A 23,728-nucleotide genomic window follows, 5' to 3' on the forward strand; every position below is an offset into this window, starting at 1 on the left:
ATGGTATGGAGACAATAACAATTACACGCAAAGTTGAAGGTTGAATTAGTAATTTCAAAAAGTATAAGGGATACAAATAATAATTAAGCCATAATACAAGTGACAATAGTAGTAATCCCAATAAAAACACTACATCAACTATCAGTGTAAATAACATAGTTAGATTATAATAGGAAGGTCACTAGGCTAACCAATGGGGAATTTTGAAAAAGAATCAGAGGAATGATACAACAAATTGGCTGTGATTTTAATGCTTCTTTTTGAGTTTTGCTGCTAATCTTCCTCATGGCTGTTTTCAGATCAATCTAGTGGCTGGAATTTTACTTCCTCCCCTTTCTCGGTCGTTTTCCTCGTGTCTTTTCATGCAGATGCTGTCGACGGATTTCAGGATCTGCTCGACCATTCCCCCACTCTGAGAAAGTGGAACATGAGTTTTCTTTCAAGGAAAGTATCATGTCTGCTTCAGGGTATATCCAAAAAGGTTGCCCCATCGGTGACTTAAGAAACCTGAGTCCCATATCTGTTGGCTCAGGGAATTTTATACAAACCCTTGTCTGCACCAGGGAAAGCAGTTAAAGCATATCATGATGGCTGCACATACCAATATATAGATGTCTACAAGCTTATGTATGCATGTACAATGTATTAATGTGCATCTGAGGAAAAGCACAAACTTTTACAGTAGAACCATAGCCCTGTGGTGACAATTTTCCTCTCCCCTGTTAGGGGAGTTCACAGGATAAAAATGTGAAAATGAGAAGAGAAGGTGGCAGGTTTTTTTTTTTTTTGGAGGCATTGAGGGGTTTTGGGGGGGGGGGGGGGGAGGAGTGGGGTTGGAGAGCTACAGGCATAGCCAAAAACCTCAAATTGGGAAAAGAACATAAAAGAACTATAGAGCAAAAGAGCAGCCACCCTCTTTTCTGGTGGTGTTTGGATACATCAGTGTTATCCAGACTGGACATGCAATGTCCAATTAGAAGCCAATTCACATGACTAGAGTGTTGTAGTAGATCCAGAAAGATGATGAAACTGTACGGTTATGTCAAATACTCCCTTCCATACCCTGACTGCATGTTGCATGCTGATTATTATGATCTTCTCTTCCAATTCACAATGAACAGAATTGGTCCTTTCTAAGGGTGCTGATCATTATTTAAAAAAAGAAAAAAGAGGCACTGGTTGGAAAAATATGACTCCATTGATTGTTATCAAAAAATTAATAAGCTTACATCTAAGTTATATATTCTGCTACACTAAAGAGCCACCAGCAGGGAAACACTAACAGCAGAAATGAATTTGTGAAGTACAAGTATCTTTTGATCTATTTGGTTCTTTTGGAGTGGTTCCTTTAATAGCCACCTATTTAATTCACCTTTTGGATAAATTAATTGGGGTTAAAAAGAAAACTCATCTTCTCCATGTTATGTATAGCAATCTTATCTACCACATCTTAAGAAGAGTAACAAGATCATCAATTGATTGGCAGGCAGCAACAGTTTTCATACATCAAACTCTCTTTCTGAATCTTTTCTTCCAACTATCAACATTCAGTTACCAATGTTGATGAATATAATTTGCATATGAACAATGGTTCCTAACTTATTTATTAGAAAATAATAAAGTTCCTTAGAATGATAAGATAAGGGACATGTCAAATAACCTTTCTCCGTGTAAGAATCCATTATTGATCGAATCAGAGAAATTCAATGGCCAAGGACTTCATCTATCAACACTCACATCCAAAAGTTTAATGAATATCCAAATTCACACATGAACAACAATTCCTAATCTATTACTTTCAATCTTATATGTTCTTCCACATTTCTGCACTTACCACAAAATTGTGATGATGGTTGCAAGCGTTAACTGGTTTATTTAAATCATAGCATGAACATTAATCACATTTGGGGAGTAAACGTTGGCTGGCGTTTGATGGTTAAATCAGAGGCCATGTAACTTCTATTCCTTGTAATGCTCTTTCCACATTTAGGATAAATAAAGGGCGGTGCTGCCCGCCCTTGTCCTAAACCAAAGGGGGTTGGTTATACAATACAAGAAGCTTCTCTAAGTAATCAAGATTCAAGATATCAAACACAGAGAATGCTAAAAACAACAATCATGCATCATGATTTTAGAGGAGAAAGAAGAAAAAAGGTGCTTTTGAGTGCTCACCATGCCATCTGCCTCTTTTATGTATCCCTTGCCTTCTAATATGCGAGCAACCCCTTGCCACCATAGCTGATCGCTTGCAGAAAATTTAGGAAACTGTATTGAGCATCACACATAAAATCATTCACAAACAAAGTGAGACAATTGGAAGCAAATCTAAACAAAAAATGTATAAATCTTTTTTGCAGGAATAATTATAATACTAAAAATGTCTGATGAAGCCTTAGTAATCCAAGATCTGTAAGGCTAGACTAGTTTTCCGGGTCCCAAATCTTGAGCATGGGTATATGGGGTATGGGATGGTTTCTAAATGGATTTCCTAATTGAGTTTGGACTGTTGGGCTTTGGATCCCCTAGATAGGATAATTGGGATAAAGTGCTCTCAAGGACGAAGGGGAGTTAGTCTGAGGGAGATTTAGAGTAATGGGGGTGTATGGATGGATGGGCAAGTTCTTGAGAAATGGAATGAGATGGTATTGAATTGATTGAAACTTGGTGGGGATGTAGGTAACGATATGAGGATACGATCCCCCAAGTTTGGTTGGGTTTGGATGGCAAAACCGAAAGATGTATGGCTCACTGTCTCTTTTTTTTTTTTTTTTTTTTTTGGGGGGGGGGGGGGGGGGGGTTGGTTTAGGAAGTATGGAAGATCAAGAAGATATTTATATCTTGAAATTGGGTGGTCAAAATGGGGTCGAACAGGGTATTTAAGGTCACCAAGGTTGCGGGGGTGATGAAAAAGTTTGGGACAGATCTAACAGTTAGATTGGCATAGATCTGATCTTAAATTTCAATCTCTTGAAAAGCCTGAAATTCAAGACAATTCAGGAGAAATAACATATACGAAGGCATTGAACCAAGGGATGGAGTTCCAAACAGAAAATGAGAATGGAGATGAGGATATTCTATAGGATGCCAGTTGTACCTGATTGGACCCTTATGGATGCTGCAATTCACCTGAGGATGGAAGTTGAAGGCTGTCCTATACAGCACAATCAAGAGTCCAAGCTTTTTCTTAAGGTTGAATAAATAAAGCATTATAAACTAGAAGGGAGAGCAAAAGGGAATACAAGGGGGAGGGGAGGGACTGAAACCATCTAGCTTTGCCAGAAAGATGAGACAATCTAGATCTCAGGAGACAATAATGAACCTGTTCCTCAGGATATCTACAAGGCATTTGGGGGAAAGCAGGAAAATTTTGGAGCAAAAATCCTTGTAGATGACTTTCCAATTATGATCCAAGGATTTAGAGTTGGAAATCCATCTACCAAGATTACACTCCAACTAGATGTGGGAGATACAAAAACTAAAAACCAACTCCCCAGTAGTGTCACCGTGTCACGGAGGAGCCCTTGAATGAGGAGGAGACGCAGTGGTATTCAAGGTAAAAGGGAGAGGGCATCTACTACAAGGCGAGATGGACGAGAGGGCCTCCTTATACCTTGGTTCTACAATGCCAATTTACGGAAGTCATGGAACCAGAACTTAACACATGAAGGGAAGCTTTGTATTCAAAATTCAAAATATACTCTCCCCATTGAGTGGATTCGGTCTACTTCTACTAATTATGGGCCGTACTTCCTGATCTGATTTGAATTCTAAGCCTTATTCTAAGTGATTGCTAATACCACAAGGTCTTTAAAGTCACACCTGTACAAGGACCGACTTAAAATAAAAAATAAACATGTTTAAGAAAAGAAAGACTCACATGCCTGATATGCCCTCAAGTGGACAGAATTAAAATTTCACCACTGGTCCTAATGAAGAACTGAAAGTAATAGAAAATAAGCAATTAAGCATGCTACTGGGGAGCAACCCTAGGGTGTTCTCTTGGCCCTCCACTTGGTCTTGGACTTGGAGGGCTTGGATACTGCATCAAAGTCCCATTCTAGCATTTTATCACATCTATTTAACTCATGAATTGATACACAAACACACACAGAGGAGAGTTGGAAACTACCTGTTCTCTTATATTGCTGATCACCATCCTAATGTTTGGCTTCTCCATTAATCTCCTCCTTCGAATTTCACCATCTACTATGTGATGATAAGGGAAAGTCCCATAATTTGTCTGCCTCTGAATATGACAACATATTCAGGAAAAATAAAATAAAGCATTCGTGTTTGGTCTTAACCACAATATTTACAACAACTGAAGAATATCTATGCAGTTCGATCTGAGTATATGCACGTGTTTCCGTCAGTATGTAATGAAATCTTTTTTTCTTTCTTCTTTTTCCTGCACAAAAGCTTCTTGCCTCCAGTGCCTTAGTGATGCATGATAAATTGTTTAGCTGTGGTGTGCAATATCTAATGCCCCTACCTGCAGCCGCCTACATATTAGAAATACATCAAGACCTATTTTGTTTACTGATGTTGGCACACTACTTGTATTTATGAATGTACTTGCACCTACTCAATCTTTTGGACTAATCATTTGTAGGAAAACATTTTGCCTTTTGGATAACCATTGCAACTTCCCAAGGGGGTAGGTTCAGGAAGGGGCATAGGGACAACAGTGAAAGGTGGTTGTAAGATTATTAGTGCAAACCATAAGAAAGAGAACCATCATCACCACCAACAGGCCTTGACCTTCTCACAACTTAATGTGCTATGTATAATTTGAACAAATACTGGATGTATAGTTGTATCCATTGAAGCTGCCTTCCTCTAGCAGTTCAAAGTTTTTCTACATGAAATTGTAATGAACATGGTATCAGAGCAGGGTTGTCAAAGTGCTTGATTCCTGGGAAGTGCAATGGAAGAATTTCTCTGACATTTTCCTCCTTTGTGTTGCACAGAGGACCATGTGAGCTACATGTGCAAAGACTTGACCTGCATGTAGGGAAGTGTTGATGCATAGATTGACACTGCCCATTTCTAATAGTTCAAGCTTTTAGGTGAAATAGTAAGAAACAGAAATAATGAAATACTAACAAAATCATCCAACAAAGAAACCTAGGCATACAGGATTCAAAATCAAATATAAACCTGATTTTCCGGAAAAGAACCTCCTTTTGAATATCCTGAAAACCACTTCTTTGCATAAAACCCAAAAAATGAGAAAAATTAAAATATTCTGCTCCCCTCGCAAGTAAAAACAATACAACTCTTTGTCTCTACTGAACAATAAACAAAACATTGATTAACGTATCTTTCGATGAGCTAGATGATCTTTGTTCAAATTTTATCCTGCATAGTGAATCTTCTAGCTAACAAGTCCCTCCCAGTTAAGGACCTTCAGGTGATCAAGCGTAGATGAAAAACAAGATATTTATCCTCCAACGTGTAAGTTAGATGGCCTCCTAGGTCCTTGTACAAACTAGATGGATTCAAATTTTATGCAGTGCACTCGATTGGTTGGACCATCACGACAGGATTTGAAAACCCAAACCCAGATGGAACCAGCCCAACCAGGGTTTTTGGTCATTGGTCTAACAATGGATGGTAATGCTTTAAGCTCTGCTTGGCATAGATAAAATTCTTATTTATGACAATAACCAAATATGATATTGGTTATGCACCACAAGCAATAATTGTTTGGTTACCACTAGACTTTATATATTACATAATGAAAAAATAGGTTTGATATTCTTAGTGAATAATTTCTAATGTTATCCATAATATAAAGAGGCTTTCTTCTAATTTTCACTAGTATTACCCATTTACCCCCATTGAGGGAACATCTTTCTATCATTGATTAATGATGCCTGCATAAACAAACGTTAATAATCTGTGGTGATAAATCATAGACAACTCTCAATTCAGTTAGAGTTAATGATTATGTTAATTTATTTATGGTGAGAAATAGGAGTCATAAATCATACTGAACAAATCTATATATGTTAATGTTTCAGATAAACATAAACTTTAACTATATCAACGAGCCGTAGTTTATAGTATTTATTTCTTTTATATTGTCATTGTTTTGTTTGAATAGGTAGATAGAATTAGGAGATAGAATTTGTGTTTTACATTCCAGTTGGGAGTCTTTGTTTGTTCTCTTTATATAGTTCTAATAATAGAAATTTTAGATTTGGAATTGGAAGTTGTTTGAGTTTACTCACCATGAGTGGCACGAACGTGGATGCTAGATTCTTTTCCTTTCTCATCTTTAACATCCACCATTATCTACCCATTCCCCTTTGACCTATCTGTTGCACACTCTATTTCTCCATTGAAGAGGATTAGTTTCTGGCCATTTCATATATTTTTATGTCCTTCCTAAATCCTGCTCATACAACATTCTTACCTTCCAATTTCATGACAAACAGGGGAGTCTGGGAAAATTTTCATTCATTTCCAGGTTTCTTTCACTTCTTTTCCTTCTCTTATTCTTCTATTTTCCTCTTCGTTTATTTTATCCTGATATCTGGAGTCTGGACAGCAGACCAGAGCCTAGGGTTTGAAATCTTGGTCAAAGCTAGTATTTATTATTGTTTCTTTACTATTCTAGGGTTTGAAAAGTACTGGTTTAATGTTTTTGACAGTATCTTTTGGTTGATTTTCTGAATCTTTAGGTACTGAATGTTGAGATAACCAATTTGTTTGGTGAGTGGCTTGTTATGCAAGCTACCTACAAGCCCACTGTCTATGTATGGATGATAAAATTAACAAAAAAGATCTGAGTGAAAGAAAACTAGAACTAATTTAGATCAAACCAAAAGAAAATGAGATGAGTAATGGCCCCATGAACATTAATAGGAAACACTTAAAACACTAAACAAACTTACATACTGACTGGCAAGAATTTGCATAAAAGTGCATGCCTCCACCTTCAAATTCTCCATCTGGGGAGGTCCAACAACACATATATCACATCTGTACATAAAGAGACCATAAAATATAGGAAAATTAGTTTAGTTGTTAATGGTTCTCAGGACGATGACAATCTTCATCCACAAAGGAAGCATCACATAGAACAATCACTCTCGCGTCCTTGATTTTCTATAAACTCTAGAACAAGAAATGAAATGATGGAAGTATAACATACAAAAAGCACATCGCATTAGAAAAATCCTCTCCAAAGTATTCCACAAGTGTCTTTGCTCGACAACATGCAGTGTTCATTCCATATCTGCAAATGATGAAAGTAGATAAGACAATGCATTATAATGCATGGCTGCCGCAAAATAGAGAAATAAACTGAAAAGATTCAGCGCACACCTGAAACAATCAGCTAACAGTTTATATGCCAGTTTTGTTTGTTCATCACTCCGTCGTCGATTTGGCAAAAGTGTTGGAATTTTTGACAGGTTTGCATACAGAACTGCTTACAAAACACAACAGATTAAAAAAAATGCAGAAAAGGTGTACCTAATTTTGAGACAAAAAACTATTCACCATCCTTATTGAGGGATGCTGGTAGTAACTGAAAACATAATCTCTTATTATATTTTAAGAAAAAGGTATTTGACTTCTCTGTATGACAGGATACTTTTGTTATGACCACCATTCATTCACAATACTTAACAATAATAGCTGATGACTGCTGTTACAGCCTGGCAAGCATCCTTATCAAGGAGGCAAGGCGACCAAGGTGTTTGGGGCCCTTCCTAAGCAGCATGGTGAATTGGTGATTAGGTGGCCATAAGTGTTACCTTTGGGAACAAAGCGTTTTAGTGTACCCTTTTTAAGATGACCATTTTATGTGGCACAGGTAGCATACTAAAACTTATATTATTCTACTTATAAGCTAAACAAATATTATTAAAAAGTCATAATAATGTAAGATTATCATTATAAAAGACCCCCTAGCTCTCCCTGCCATCTCCTCCCAAATTGTTGACAGTTCCTCCCCCTTCTTCTGGTTGGAACCATGGCATCTGTTAGGTTTCCTCTACAACCTCTTGGAGCCCTGTCAGGTGTATGCATCTAGAACCCAAAAACTAACCCCCCCTCTTGGATTTCATTCCAATAAATCTTGGGTCCCACTCCCCCCCCCCCTTTCGGACTCTCACTTAGGTTTGGTCCAACCTTCCCCCATACACCCTATCCCCCATGACTGGCCAATCTGGCTTCCTCCCTCCACTGGCACTTTATCTACCTCCTCCGCCTAGAACCCTATCCGCACCCCAGCCAATCGGCCACATGGTTACATCTCTTGCCACTCCTCCATTGTCTGGAGAACCTCCAACCTTTGTCTCCCCTCCTGATACACATCAGTCAACCCTAACTATACCTCTGTTGGAACAGCCAAGAGACATTGGTCACTTCTTTCCATGTCCCTTCTCACATTTTCTTTGGGGAAAGGCACCTCCTCTATTTAGCCCTGCTCTAGATGCTCCTTTGGGTTCTTGCGGGACTCATATTGGGTTTTGAGCTCCTCCAAATCACCCATTTGTGATATAGTTGTCAAGTTGGTTTTTGCTTTGATCTCTCACATACGGTGGGAGTATAATCTAAAGAGGTGGGCCTCCAACCCTAGATATGATTTGGAGAGCCATTTGCTTTGATGTCTCCTTTAGGATTCAAACTCTCCTCCACCCTCCAGTTTTGGATACCCTAAGGAAGATATTCATTTTTGTTTCCTAGGGTCTTAGTTCATTTTAGCATGTAGAGAACCTTACCTTGTGTTGAATAATCAACGATGGTTTTGAGATCCGGAGTCGGGCCACCACATACCATTAGGGGTGAGGTGGCACCTCACTTCTTGTGCCAAATTGAGATACTAGACTTAATTCTTCTTAGGCTTATCAAGTTCCTGTGTGGATGGATTTTTATATACTTTACCTGTTGGTAATACTTCAAAAATAGTTCAATTCAATTAATTGATGGGGAAAAGATTCCTTACCTGGATTCGCTTTCCCTTACTTGAAGTATTCGCAGCGGAAGTCTAGATCCACGTTCTCGTTCCACCACCAAAGCTTTACCGGGGAAATTCCACAATCACTGGGAAAGGGAATAATATCAACAACCCAAATGCCGTGGATTAATGGAATGAAGATAAAAAATTAGGAAAGGAAAATTTTCCAAGCCTGCGATTCTAAGAGAGAGGGAGAGAGAGAGATGGAGCTGCCGTTTCTCAGAGATAAATCTCGTGCGAATGAATCACTCAGTTACTCCCTAATGCGGTGGTTACCAAAGTATATAACCCTATTTTGTAACCGCCCTAATAGTGAGTTTCCAATATTGCCCTTGGGCATTTAATTTATTAATCATATTAATAAATTCCAACAGCTCCCACTTGCACAAGGGCAAGTGTTAATCTTTCAATGTGTCCCAGACACACTTGTATATCCCAGATATACACATTCAATCTCTCGCTATGTATCCCGATACATAGACTTCTTGTGTCCCGGGACACACATGTATATCCTAGATATACATATATATTGATCTCTTCACTATGTATCCCGATACATAGATCACCCGTGTCCCGGACACTAATATCCACAATCATACTGGCAAAATGGGTTGTGCGACCGGTGATATACCTGCACGCGTGAGCCCCAAACTAGAAACCTTCCCAGAAGGCCAGAATGGCACATCACTCATAGAAACAAATCAAATAAGCATTAGTATAACACAGTGTCCTAGGTTTATTCAAACTCACCGATTAAAGGTATCTCGATCCCTCCGAGAGATCACCTTCTTGTCCTTAAAATGTTCACTACTTGTAACACATACAGTTGGCGCCAAACAAACACTTTTTAGGGTGAAGTTGAATCAAACCTTTCCTTTCGCCCTGCACCATCACTACACTTAGGATTGACTCCTTTCCCGGTAGTGCCCCTTTAGGTCGAATCTATCATGACCATAGGTAACACCCCAAAGTAGCCACATCAACCCTTCGTTTCATGATGTCGTCGAAAGTCACTAAGAACACTAATGGACCATAAGGTCCAGGGACTCACACAATGAGAGGAGCAGGGATCCATCCTCTCATTTCCAATGATCGCTAAGCACACATAGTATGATATATGTGCTATGGTGGAGCATTCTATATACAATAGAACGTATGTCCATCTCAACACCATACAGGTCTTAGTCTAGTCTCAACCTCTTGCGCCTAACCCGAGTTTCTTTATTGTCGCCACCCTAGCGCCACATAAAGTACTCGCACTGCTCTATAGGCAACATGAATAGTGGGAACATTCATGTCGATTCTCTTTACAATAGAGAAACTCATCTTGATTCCAAATCAAGGCGACATCATGATTATGAATTGACCTACACAAAGTCATTCACAATCTGTCTCATCTCTGCTCTCGCCTCTAAGGCGCCGGAGGCGAATGCTCGTGTGAGTGAGCCATTCTCTTGCCTATTGACATATCTTGTTTTATGCTAACAAAACACAATCACACAGAAAGTGAATAAAAAAAATGCTGGAATGAACTCATATTACTCATTAATAAGAAAGTCTCAGTACAAAAATAAGTCACAATCTATGCAAGCCCAAGGATTTTACATGAGAAATAAAAACATCCTTGGCTATAGGTTTGGTAAGAGGGTCACTACCATCCGACTAGTAGATATGTGCTTAAGTACAACTTTCTTCCTTGATGTAATGTCTCTAACAAAGTGATATCTCAACTGTATATGTTTGGTCTTCCCATGATACTTGGGGTCCTTGACATAGCTAAGAGCTGCCGTACTATCACAAGTAGACAAGGGCAGCCTCTTTGGATGTCATCACAATCCCAAGATGTCGAAGGAATCTCCTCAACCAAACAGCCTCTTGAACCGCAGCTGAGCATGCCACATACTCTGCTTCCATGGTCGAGAGGGATATACAGGCCTGCTTCTTGCTACACCACGAAATGGCCCCACCATTCAGCAAGAAAGCATATCCGAGGTTGATTTGCGCTCATCGATGTCTCCAGCCCGATCGGCATCACTATAGCCAACTAACCGCAAATCCGATCCTTGGTAACACAACATGTAGTTACTCGTTCCTCTCGAGATATCTCAATATCCTCTTGATCGCTTTCCAAGTGCTCTATGCCCGGGTTTGATTGGTACCGACTAACCAAACCCACTGCATAACAAATATCCGGCCTAGTACACATCATAACGTACATAAGGCTACCCACCGCACCGGAATATGGAACTCTTTCCATCTTGGTTTTCTCCTCTGGAGTCTTAGGACCCATATCAAGGCTCAAATGCAAACCCTTCTCCATTGGAATATCAATTGGGTTGCAGTTGTGCATCTGGTATCTCGTTAAGACATTCTCAATATAGGTCTCTTGAGATAAACCCAATAATCTCTTTTGCCTATTTCTGACAATCTTGACACCAAGCACATAGCTTGCTTCACCCATGTCCTTCATATCAAATACAGAGGATAACCATTTCTTAATGGTTTCCAATAGCTCCTTGCTATTGCTAGCCATAAGTATGTCATCTACGTACGGTGATCGAATGACATAATTATTATCGGATCTTTTGGTGTAAACACAGTGGTCTTCCTCAAGTATGGAAAAACCATTTTCCATCATAGCTTGGTGGAAGCGCACATTCCACTGTCTAGATGCTTGCTTTAAGCCATATATGGACTTCTTAAGCTTGCACACTTTGCGCTCAAGTCCATGTGGTTCAAAGCCTTGAGGTTGATCTATATAGATCTCTTCCTCAAGTTCTCCATTGAGAAAAGCAGTTTTTACATCCATCTGATAAAGCTCCAAGTCCAACTGAGCAACAATGGCTAGTATGAGGCGAATTGAGGCAAATCTAACCATAGGGGAAAAAGTTTCCTCATAATCAACGCCCTCTCGTTGGGTGTAGCCCTTAGCCACTAAACGAGCCTTGAATCTCTCAATAGATCCATCCGCCTTTCTTTTGATCTTGAGAACCCACTTGTTCCCAATTGCCTTTCGGCCCAGCGGCAAGTCAACCAAGTCCCGGAGCATGATTAACTTTCATCGACTCCAACTCTTCCTTTATTGCTTTTAACCATTCCTTTGAGCTTGACCCCGCAAGAGCTTCCTGCACGCTCTTTGGTTCATGCTCATCGACTGAAATCATCTCACAGTCGATCTCTTCAGGAGTTACCATGTAGGCTTCATCCTCTATGTTGAAACGTCGACGAGGAACTAGCCCGCGCCCACTACGGCGCAAGTGCATGTCAGATTGCTCACCGTCTAAGGTAGCTATCACATCTGCACTCCCACTCCCACTAGGATCTTCTGGATGAACCCCAGGTTCATTATCCAGAATCTGAATCCATGGAGTGACAAGACCACTATCTTGTATCTCAAAGAATTCCGATGATTCTTTGTTAACTCCTGAAAGAGATGGAAAATCATTCTCCAAGAATGTTGCATCCCTAGACTCAAGTTCCGTTCTCCTCTCATTCTCATCTAGTCCAATGAAGACATGGCCCTTTGAGGGTTCAGAATATCTCACAAAGATACACTTTCTTCCTCTGGGTCCAAGCTTTCCATATTGGTGAGAAGTAGAGTGAACATATGATGCACATCCCCATGCGTGCAAGTAACTCAAATCTGGCTTCCTTCCGGTCCACAACTCATATGGTGTGGAAGGAACCGATTTGGTTGGAACTCTGTTGAGGATATAGGCCGCAGTCAGCAAAGCATCTCCCCAATAAGAGATGGGTAGATTTGCCTCGCGCCATCATGGATCTCACCATGTCTAGCAAGGTTTTATTCCTCCTCTCAAGCAACCCCATTTTGCTGTGGAGTCCCTGGAATAGTAAGTTGTCTAGATATCCCCTTTTCATCACATAACCCTTTGAACATATCAGAGAGATACTCTCTACCTCTATCCGTTCTAAGAGTTTTAATATTTTTATCTAACTGATTCTCAACTAAGCTCATGAATTTCTTAAAACATTCCAGAGCTTCTGACTTATGAGAAATTAGATAAATGTGACCATACCGTGTATAGTCATCTATCAATGTGATGAAATAAGCCTGTCCTTTTCTAGTATGCACATTCATGGGTCCACACACATTTGAATGGATAAGTTCTAAAGGAAGAGAGGCTCTCAAAGCCTTTTTAAATGGTTTTCTAGTTGCTTTTCCTGCTAGACATGACTCACAGGTTGGCAAATCAGATAGTGAACCTTGGCCTAAGAGACCTTCTCTTGCCAATCTATTCATCCTATCTAAGCCAATATGTCTTAGTCTAGCATGCCACAAATTATAATCAATACACATAGTATCTTGGCAAACAAAAGCACTACTAGAATTAAATGAATAATCAATTGTATCCAATACAATGAAACCATTTAGAAGAAAATCATAACCATAAACTGTATCACCCAGATACAAAACCAAAGAATTGTTTTCAAATACAACTCTAAAACCATGTCTCATAAACCACTCTTGTTTCTGTTCCCACCTCTCGTTACTTTGCCTAGACCACCGAGGTTGAGCTCTCTCCTTCTTGCGCTTGAAGCCCGCACCCTTACTAGTGCTTGCTTCAGCAGCAACTACTTCAGTGTGAGGGACATCGGCCAACATCCGATCCTCCTCTAGCTCAAGGTGCTTGGCAGCTTGATCAAATGTCTTGACCTCATCAACATGAGTCAAGAAGATCTTCATATGCTCCCAAGTCTTTGGCAATGACTTGATGACTGCGGAGACTTGCTCCTCATCAGTCTTCTAGTGCCCACATGCGCTCAACTCACTAATCATGTTAGACATGAAGGTTATATGCTGCCTCATGGTGTGACCCTGGCGCATCTTATAACCGTCAAAGGTGAGTCCGAGCTAGCGGCCTCTTGTGGTGGAAGTCCCTCCATACTGGAACTTCACAGCCTCCCACAAAAACTTTGTAGTCCTATGCTTCTCATAACGAAGCATCAAGTCATCCCTCATGGAGCTCAGGATTGTAATCCTGGCTACCCGGTCTTTCCTCTTCCAGGCATTGTAAAGCTCAAGGTTCCTGCTATACAGTGCAGTGGTACCTTCCTCAAGTGGGGACATGGTCTAGTTTACGGTTTCCAGCATGTTCTATTCTTCTAGGAGATACTGCACCTTTCGGTGCCAAAGGTCATAATACCTCTCATTCGGTTTATCTCCTTTCGCGAAGTTAGCAACAATGCTCTTGGTAGCAGCCATTTATTCTAGAGACATTACATACTAGGATGAGTTCAACTATTCTAGCATAAAAACACAACTCATGCAACAACAAATCACACTAGCATAGTCAACCTATGGGATAAGCACTTAAACCAAAAGAGATGCTAAAAAACATTCAATCAAATTCTCATGCAAACCCACATAGACTTATACACTAGCTTCATTCTGTGCAAGAAACATGATTGATAGACCCATAAATAAAAAATAGTTTTATTAAAATAAAACATGCAATCATGTTAAAGCTATGAGGTGGTTCACACAGAACACTTCTACCTCATTAGCTCCCACTAGGCCCCAATAGGCCCTCAATGCCCAAACATCACATAGATTGTCGGGCCATTGGTGTCCAATAAGTTAGAAACACATTCTGAACTGGACAGACCAATATCCAAAAAAATCCATCTCCCAAACGGACTGCCGTCTACCCAGACGGAATTCCGTCTGCCTTTTATGCCCAGACGGATGACCGTCTGCCCAGACGGAAAATCCGTCTGGCATTCTGTGACCAGACGGATGACCGTCTACCAGGACGGAAAATTCGTCTGGCATTCTGTGACCAGAAAACGGCGTTTTTTCTAGATTTTTTTATGAACGAAATTTTTTCCAAAAACGGTAAAACACGTTTTTTCACCCAAAAAATCATCCAAAAATACATGAAAAAAATCCAAAAATAAATTTTAAACAAAAAATTATCATCATGGATTATCAATTCATGCAAATCTTCATTAGGGAAATTCACAAGGATCCTCCCACTCGGATCCGAATCAAAATTAAGGGTTTCCAAAAACCCTATCAATTCTCCCATGGGTTTCGTATTAAACCCTTGATCCTCCCATTGGATCCATACAATAAAATTAAACAATGGGGAGGAACAAAAAAAAATGTGGGAACCAATGGCTCTGATGCCAATGTTGGTAATACTTTAAAAATAGTTCAATTCATTTAATTGATGGGGAAAAGATTCCTTACCTGGATTCGCTTTCCCTTACTTGAAGTATTCGCAGCGGAAGTCTAGATCCACGTTCTTGTTCCACCACCAAAGCTTTACCGGGGAAGTTCCACAATCACTGGGAAAGGGAATAATATCAACAACCCAAATGCCGTGGATTAATGGAATGAAGATAAAAAATTAGGAAAGGAAAATTTTCCAAGCCTGCGATTCTAAGAGAGAGGGAGAGAGAGAGATGGAGCTGCCGTTTCTCAGAGATAAATCTCGTGCGAATGAATCACTCAGTTACTCCCTAATGCGGTGGTTACCAAAGTATATAACCCTATTTTGTAACCGCCCTAATAGTGAGTTTCCAATATTGCCCTTGGGCATTTAATTTATTAATCATATTAATAAATTCCAACATTACCATAGTAGATGATGCGAATCAATTATACTTCCGGATCCGACTGAGCCTCCTCTCGTATCCGGGACGATGAGTCCTGTAAGAAAGGTTAGATGCGGGCCGGCTTGTGTGCCGGGCAGCCGCCTCCGATGGTAAAGTCAGATAATGAACAGAGTGAGGTCTCGAGCAAAAGCTACACAAGATTATACTCAGAGTGTATTGGATGCTTACCAGAGAGGTGCGTCCCCCCTCTTATACTGATTATGTTACCTTATATGCAGTTGGTAGGTTTACCCGGCAAGGACTGTCGAATCCCTTGAGATCATGCCTTCCTGCTATCGATTCCTGCACAATCGTCGACGGAGTTGACTTTCTTAATAGGGAAAGACTGCCTTATTTGTTGAGCGTGATGCGTGCCTTGATCGACTCAATCGGTTATTTCCCGATTGGATGTGAAGCCCCACTCGGGCGTAACCCGATGATATAAGAAACGAGTGTTAATGAGATGACCTGGCTGGATTTGATGATCAATCCGGGTTATACCCGGTTGGATATGAAACTTCCGTATCATAAGCCCCCTATCCCGGTCGTTGTTCACAATGTACAGGATAGCTGGGAAGTTGGGCAATCCGGTGTGTCCGATTTTCTCAGTTCTTAAAGAGACCTCAGTTTTTGAGAGAGTACTGGCTACCCCTGATTGAAGTAGCAATCGGGTATAGTCCCATGTATTTGAGAGACATCTACTTGTGCTTGTATGTGTTGAGGGCAATCCCGAATGTCCAACTATGATCATCTTTTCCCGATCATTATTCTATATCACTCGGGAGAATGCAGGAGTCCACAATTAAATTCGTTGCTTATCCTGAGCGATGAGAGAGAGAGGAGCCTTTTATCCCGAGTGTTGTTCCACATTACGCGAGAGACTTTGGAAGTGTTCCCTTTGGGTGCATATTAAATGCCTGCAATGAAGTGACCAGCCGTTTTGTAACGGCTTTTCTCGAGGTCCTCGTCCAGTCTGGGAGTGACACGTCAAACGGCTATGCGTAGGCTCATAATGAGTGCTTCGGGGAGCAGACCGTCTCCATTCAGTAACCGTTGATCATCAATGGGCGTAACCGTCCGATCCAGGAATGTAACGCCTCTTCCAATAGTATAAATAGGGACCTTCCTTCTTCATTTTTGGATTACAGTTTCCTTTGCTCTCGACTAAGAAACGCTCCCGACTAAGCTCTCAAAGCCTTCCAAGTCTTCAAGCAGTAAGTTCCCTTTTCTTTCTTATAGCCCAGAGGAAGTATAAGGTTAAGCGACCGAAAGTGAGTTTGAGGGGTTTTAGGTTTAAACCTAAGGTTCCCGTTCCTGTGCATCGGGAAAAACGTCATCGAGCTGAGGGATATGCCACTGAAGGTGACAGTGACCAGACCAAGAAGTATAACTTGACCGGGGAGCGTCTGAAAGACCTTCACGAGCAATCTTCGGAGGAGGAAAGATCGGGCTCTAACCGTAGCTCCACCCAAGATGACGATCCTCGGGTCCTTGATGAGCTTTACGAGATGTTTCGTAAGGATAAGGAGCAACAAGCTGCTCAAGCTCAGGGCGCTTGGTCTGCTCAAGATCAAATTGAGGACGTTCCTAGCGTTGAGTCTCGGGAGGAGCTTGAGCATGGCTCAAATTCTAATCCTGCCATTGCCTTTGATTCTGCCACTCCTTCTGCCCAGAGTGCTCTGAGACCCGAGTCAACTGCTACCTCTCGGGAGCCTCTGGCTCCATCTTCCCAAGCTTTCCTTCGAACGGATGTTCCATCCACGTCCCGGGCATCCAGTTGAAAAGCCCCACCTCGTCCGCCTTTCCAGCGTCCCAGTGGTTTTCGGGGAGCTATTCCCCGTAAGCCAGATTGCAAAACTTTAGATCCTGCCGCCTTAGCGTTGGCCCAGTCCTAGCCTTTAAGTCCTTGGCATGTTGATTTTATTCAGAATTCCTCGGGACCAGAGTTTTACCTTTGTTCCCTCTTTGCTGAGGACTTGGATAGATTTAAGTCCAGTTTTGGTATACCCGAGGGGTATCAAATTATCATCCCGACCGATAGTCAGAGGGTGAACAGTCCCCCGAGGGGATTTTATTCCTTGTACTATGATGCCTTTATCGGGGGCTGCGTCTCCCCCTTGCACTATCTTTTTGTTGATGTTTTTGATCATTACGGGCTTAGCTCGTCTAACCTGAGCCCGAACAGTTGGCGAATCATGATCGGGTTCGTCGGCTTCTGTTATAACTTGGGAGTCTTCCCGACCTTTGGCTTATTCCATCATTTTTATTCTCTACACCCTCACAGCCAACGCGGTTGGTTTTTCCTTTCGAAAAGAATTTCCTCTTTTCAGGGGAACTTTATCTTGAAAGATTCTCTCCTGTCCACCACCAAGAAGTGGAGGGAATTTTACCTTTTCTTCAAACCACCTGTTCCCGAGCCTTTCCTTACCCAGTTCCAGGAAGTGCCCAAGGAAAAAATTGAACGTTTAAATTCTCCAGTCGACCTCGATCCAGGGGAAGAAGAATATATCAGGATCATTAACCAGGTTGATAATGACGAATTTGCAGTCCATGGGTATTCCATGGAGTATGAATCTGTGCTTCAATATGGGGTTTCTCCCCGAGTAAGTTTTGTTTCTGCTCGCTTTTTTTTCATTCTTGCTGTGCTGACCTGATTATATCTTCCCTGTCTTGCAATGAGTCATAATATCTCTAAGGATGATCTGATGGCTATGGCCCTCGGGAAGATGGATGAGGCCCGAAGGAGAAAGCCTGTAACGATCACCAAGACCTCGTCCTCTGGGGTTTTAAAAACCAAACCTCCCGCCCAAGGTTCTGCACTAGCTAGGGTTTCTACACCCAAGGGCCAGGCTCCTGCAGCGGCTGTGATAGTCGGGGTTGAGAAGAGCCCCAGAAAGAGAGCCCCTCCCTCGGGAGCTGAAAAACGAAAGGCGGACGGCCTTCCTCGTCCTCCAAAGAAAGTTCGTATAGACGAACCTGTGTTGGAAGTAGCGCCTTCGACTTCAGCCGGAGATCCCGGTCTTAACTCTGTTTTTTCTGACTCAGGGTATGCTCAACAGTGTGTAATCCGAGAAGTTTTAAGTTCGCTGGATCGAACTATGCAACCCTATATGCAAATATGACCTATACTCTCAGAGTATTTTAACCAGTGTATCTGAAATAAACAGACGCAGAACACAAGGCCTACAGGGCTCCTGCATACTTACATCGTACCAACCGAGACTTATGGCCAAGCCCGCTCTAGAGTTGCATGCAAGCGGGATGCTTTCGCATTTCCTTTTGGGCCAAGGAATGCATTTCGTTTACTCTCAACCGGATTTCAACTCTTTTGAGTTCTAAATGCTTGGATGCAAACTAGAATGGTATGCAAGGTCGGTGAAATTTCAAAGTTTCGAGGAGTAACCCAACCAAATTAATGGTCTTTGTCTCTTTAGGCCAAGAGAGGCTTACATCAACAGACTCATCTGGCACCTCTGCAACCTCGCCGGCACAACGGGACTTACACTCACTGCCCTTCACGGCTCTGCTGAGGCCTTTACCCAGTCCTTGACTGTCATAGCCTGTTCCTCCGGCTTTATCAGATAGGGTCCTTTAACTCTACTCATTCTTTAAGATTTAAACAGACTTTCAGACCGTCAGGCACATCACCGACTATTTCACGGGGTTATAAACAGTCATCTGAACTTCTGAATAATTCTTAGGATTATTTAACATCAGCTTTCGTAACAGTGTTTCACCAATTATAGGGAGCACTGGAGTTGGGTCTCTTTCAACCTGTACTCAACTGCGCATACCCCTAGTTTCGGTTATTACTGAAACTACTCATCTGGGATTATTAATGAATATGTAGATAATCTTACATGAATGCAGTGGTGGTCGTCACCAAGAACAGAGGCACGACTGTAGGCATGTTCCAAGGTTATCCACCTCGAAAATGCATGCAGATGACATGAAATACAAAATTACTCCACTACTACAAGCCCATATCTTAAAAAAAATAAAGAAAAGAACTTACAGAAGAACGCAGTCTTCCTACGCTTGGATCTTCTTAAAACGAGTGCAATGTTGGAATAAGGTACTTCATAAACATTCACTATCTATTACAAGCTTACAATAGCACAATAGTTCGAAAACTTCTCTCTTTGCTGCTCTCTCAAACTTCTCCTCTCTTTTACTTCAACATTGAAGTTCTTTTTATAGACATCGGACTTCAAAGTTTATAAAACATAACTTAATAAAAGATAGAACGGAATTCAAAAACTATTAAACATAGTTTGACAAAAGATAAAAAGAATCTTCTTTTACTATTTACATAGTGCTTGATGACGTCAGCATTGCGTCAGTAGCATCTTTGCATAGTAACAGCATCTTTTGTGGCGTCAGTATGACGTCAGCAGCTGTGTAGGCAGTATTTTCAGACAATTACTGTTCCTACTTCAAAATCTTCATTTGTGAGGCTAATGACTTCAGCAATAGTCTCATTGTATCTCAGGGGTTCTTCGTCCATCATCTCCATGATTTTGGACCTGCATCTTCTTTTAGCCTTTGTAGTAACTTTCTCATCATGCTTCTTTTCATATCTTTTCAGAAAACAAGTAGCTTTCTTTTTCTTGAATCTTCGTCCAAGTATCTATCCATATCTGTTTACCCATCTTGGAATCGGACGATCTCCAAATTCGGCAATGATTATTCTTCTGTATCTTTTGTTATGTTCACTTCTTCTGGAAGGCCTTCTCAGAGCCATCTGATCTTGTGGAGCTGGATGAACTGGGTCCACCATCTTCCGCTGATAGTAGCCTTTTAACCTGCACCAGCATTTCATCAATGGATCTGACATATTGTTGGATGGGAGGCTCTAGAGCTTCTACAATCTGTTTTTATGTAGTGAAATTATCTTTGGGAACTTCATTTGTCTTTTTCTTGTGTTTATTGACAAATGAGGTCATAATCTCTGACTCATTCATGCCTAAGAGGTCTTTGGCACGAAGTAAATGAGTATTAACTCGTCTTTTCACCGTCAAGCTTGCGGTTTGCAAGCCTTAAGGCCGTTAACTTCTTCAACAAGACGGAGCGAGCCTGTCCTGTATATCTCACACTGTTCTGTTAAATCTTTCATTTCCATCTTTGTGACGGAACACTCATCACATGCCATGAGTGCGCCTTTAAAATCTTTTTGGTCAACTTTCTCAATCTTGGGATCCTTGTAGAGTTGATACCAAGGGTTTTCCGGCATCCTTCGAGCTTCGAAAGATCAACATAACCTTTGTATAGAGGCTTGTCAAAGTTTCTGATACAAACAGAGACATCTGACCATTGTGTGTAAATTCCGGGAAGCTTTCCCTTAAACACAACGTAATATCTGTAGCTGGATTTTGACTTGGAGTAAGCCATATTCATCTGATAATTTAAGCAATTCATGACTGAATCAAGTAGTCACGTTTGCTCTTATCTCACTGTTCTTGGACACTCGATGGTGAGAAATCCAAAGATTATCTAAAATTGTTCTATCTTCTTCTTTAACTTCAAGTAAAACCTTGAATTGAAATCTTTCATCTATGGTGTAGAGATATCTCTGCCCATACATAATCTTCTTTGGTACATGCTTCTTTTTCAAGATAGCACTTCCCATCTGAGGAACTTTATCTTTGCTGCTCCGGGTATTAACCACAGAAGCTATAATCTCTTCGATAGAAGTATCTTTTGACTGGGAACCAGTCGTATCTTCAGAATCTTTGGGTTGGGAATCAGCCATATCTATTTCCCGCAAATTATTTTCCAAATAAGGATCTGGATAATCCATCTGCAAGGAAATTATCTTTTCCATTAATATGTTCAAAGGTTATATTAAAACCTTTGTTTATAATAGTATCTCTAAAAATCAACCATCTTCTTTGGGAAATCTTTTTCTCATTTAAATTTTTATAAAATCTGACTATGGCTTGACAGTCAGTTCTAACAAGTATCTTTTTGTTTTGAAGGAAAAGTTCAAAGGCTTCTAAACCTTTGATAACAGACTCTACTTCAAAATCTATTGCTGCTAGATTTTTATTCTGGTGTAAGCCAGAAGCATATCTGAAGACTTCTTCGCTGGATTTAGGTGAATACTCATTTGGTCTTATTTTGAGTATTGCTCCCCATCCTTCTTGTGAACCATCTGTTTCAACAATATGGTAATAACTATCTTTGGGATATCTTACAGGTTCAACCTTAGAGACCAATTGTTTTATTCTTTGAACTAGCTTAATGTCTTGTTGGTTAAATCTTTTCTCAGCCTTAGGGGAAGTCTTGGCATAAAGAGGGCCTAAGATATTCCCTAAATCTTTTATGAAATTTCTGGCTTGGTTGACCAAACCAACAAAGGATTTAATCTGTGTAGGTCCTTCAAGGATATCTGGGAATTCCAAAATTTTTCTTGAAATGTGATCTTGTAATGAGATCAAATCTTTTCCTAAGACAAGTCCTAAGAAATTAATCTGTTCTTTGGCTATCTCTAATTTCTTTTTGGAAATGACTAAACCATGCTTAGCAAATAGCTTAAAAGCAATGAGTAAATGCTCAACATGCTCTTTTTCATTTCTACCGAAAATTAGGATATCATCTATATAAACGCAATAAAATCTCTATATTCTAGGAATATATGGTCCATCCCGCGTTGGAACACAGAAGGGGCATTCTTTAATCCAAAGGGCATTACATTCCATTCGTAATGTCCTCTGCTTGTTGTGAAAGCAGTCCATGGAATAGAATCTTTATGGACCTTTATCTGGTGGAATCCAGACTTGAGGTCAAACTTACTAAATATCTTTGCTTTGTCAATTAGTGTGACAAGGAAATCTCTACTAGGGATGTTATATGCATCATCCTCAGTATTATCATTTAATCTTTTGTAGTTTATCACCATTCTACTTTTTCCTCTCTTCTTTTTCGATTCTTTGACTACTATAAAAGCAACTGATCTGTGGGGACTATTTGAATCCTGTATTAATCTAAGTTCTTTGAGCTCTTTAAGATGCATATCAAACTCTTCGTCATCTTTGGGATTATACTTCGGGTTTCCTGTAATAATCCTCATATCTTGGTTTTTCATCTTCAGCTCAATTATTGGCTTATCTATATGCCAAAATTCTAGGGGATTCTTATCTTGTATGATCTTTGACTTTTCTAACTTTTCCAAGACTTTCCGTATAGTGAGGTCATGGAAGTTATGTTCAAATCTTCTAAAATCTAAATAATCTTGTTCTATCTCATAACAAGAACTAAACTCATATTCTTCTTCTAATAATTCTTGTTCTATTCTGAATTCAAAGTTGTCATCTTCTTCAATATCTAAAGCAATTTTGCAAGATCCTGGAATTTTGCATTTGCAATCTAGGGTGTAAGGGTGGTTATTATTATTCCTATCCTTATCCACCACGGTTCGCTTGCTACTCTGATGATCTGAATAAGGAAGAGTTGGGATCATAATACTCTGCCTATTAATCTGAACATAGTGTTTATTGATTTGTAAAGCACCATGAAAACTTAAGATAAAGTTAAGTCCAATGAGTAAATTATCCCATGGGGTGGGTCTTGGACATACTTTACCCATCTGAAACCACTGACTTTGTCCACAATTAGTTTTAAAACTAATTAGAGGATTTTTCAGCATCTTATCTATGGTGTGGGGTATTCCATCTATTCCTCTACTAATAGTAGGGGGGTATGTCTATTAAAAACTTTGGGTCATTGAACCATTTGGGGTTCATTGTACTAATTGTACAACCCGTATCTATAATTCCAATTAAAGAAACGATCTTATCGCCAACTTTGACTTGACATTCCACTTCTATGGATTTCAAATCATCTTTTGTTTGGCAAAGGGGAATCTGGATCTCATTTGGAATCTGGGTTGAGGTGCTTGGTTGGTTTGTTGAACCAAAACCTCCTTTTCTTATGATCTCAGGGCCAATACCATAATTTGGGATAATTATGATCTGGGCAATCTTTTCTCCTTCAGAGATAACTATCTCTTTTTCATTATGATTCATCATACAAATCTTTATGGGATCTGTATAATCAGCATCTAATACTCCTCCAAGGATTTGTACGCCTTGTGAAGCATAACAAGATCTATCTTTGATTATCATTCCGAAC

The 23,728-nt window shown here is 40.3% G+C and overlaps 1 protein-coding gene across 1 annotated transcript; it reads right to left on the reverse strand.

Moving 5' to 3' along the window:
- Positions 1–32: 32 nt before the first annotated feature.
- LOC149019753 (ATP-dependent DNA helicase Q-like SIM) lies at positions 33–7,483 on the reverse strand. The gene is made up of 6 exons (XM_089153720.1): positions 7,336–7,483; positions 7,163–7,246; positions 6,903–6,990; positions 4,130–4,246; positions 2,173–2,265; positions 33–554 (listed from the first exon to the last, which is right to left on the reverse strand). The coding sequence occupies exons 2-6, from the start codon at positions 7,237–7,239 to the stop codon at positions 321–323; spliced, it is 609 nt and encodes a 202-aa protein (XP_089009846.1). The 5' UTR covers positions 7,240–7,246; positions 7,336–7,483; the 3' UTR covers positions 33–320.
- Between the last annotated feature and the right edge of the window lie 16,245 nt (positions 7,484–23,728).

Source organism: Hakea prostrata, chromosome 4, assembly GCF_041222555.1.
Source record: "Hakea prostrata isolate BN-2017 chromosome 4, UWA_Hpros_2, whole genome shotgun sequence".
Classification (NCBI taxonomy): domain Eukaryota; kingdom Viridiplantae; phylum Streptophyta; class Magnoliopsida; order Proteales; family Proteaceae; genus Hakea; species Hakea prostrata.

Bases quoted from the DNA above. Each gene is read 5' to 3' on its own strand.
- LOC149019753 (XM_089153720.1), bottom strand. From the start codon at position 7,239: ATGAACACTGCATGTTGTCGAGCAAAGACACTTGTGGAATACTTTGGA. The intron at 4,247-6,902 runs GTAAGTTTGTTT...TGTCATATTCAG, and splicing joins AAATTCTTGCCAGTCAGTAT to AGGCAGACAAATTATGGGAC. The intron at 2,266-4,129 runs GTAGTTTCCAAC...TGCTCAATACAG, and splicing joins TCAGCAATATAAGAGAACAG to TTTCCTAAATTTTCTGCAAG.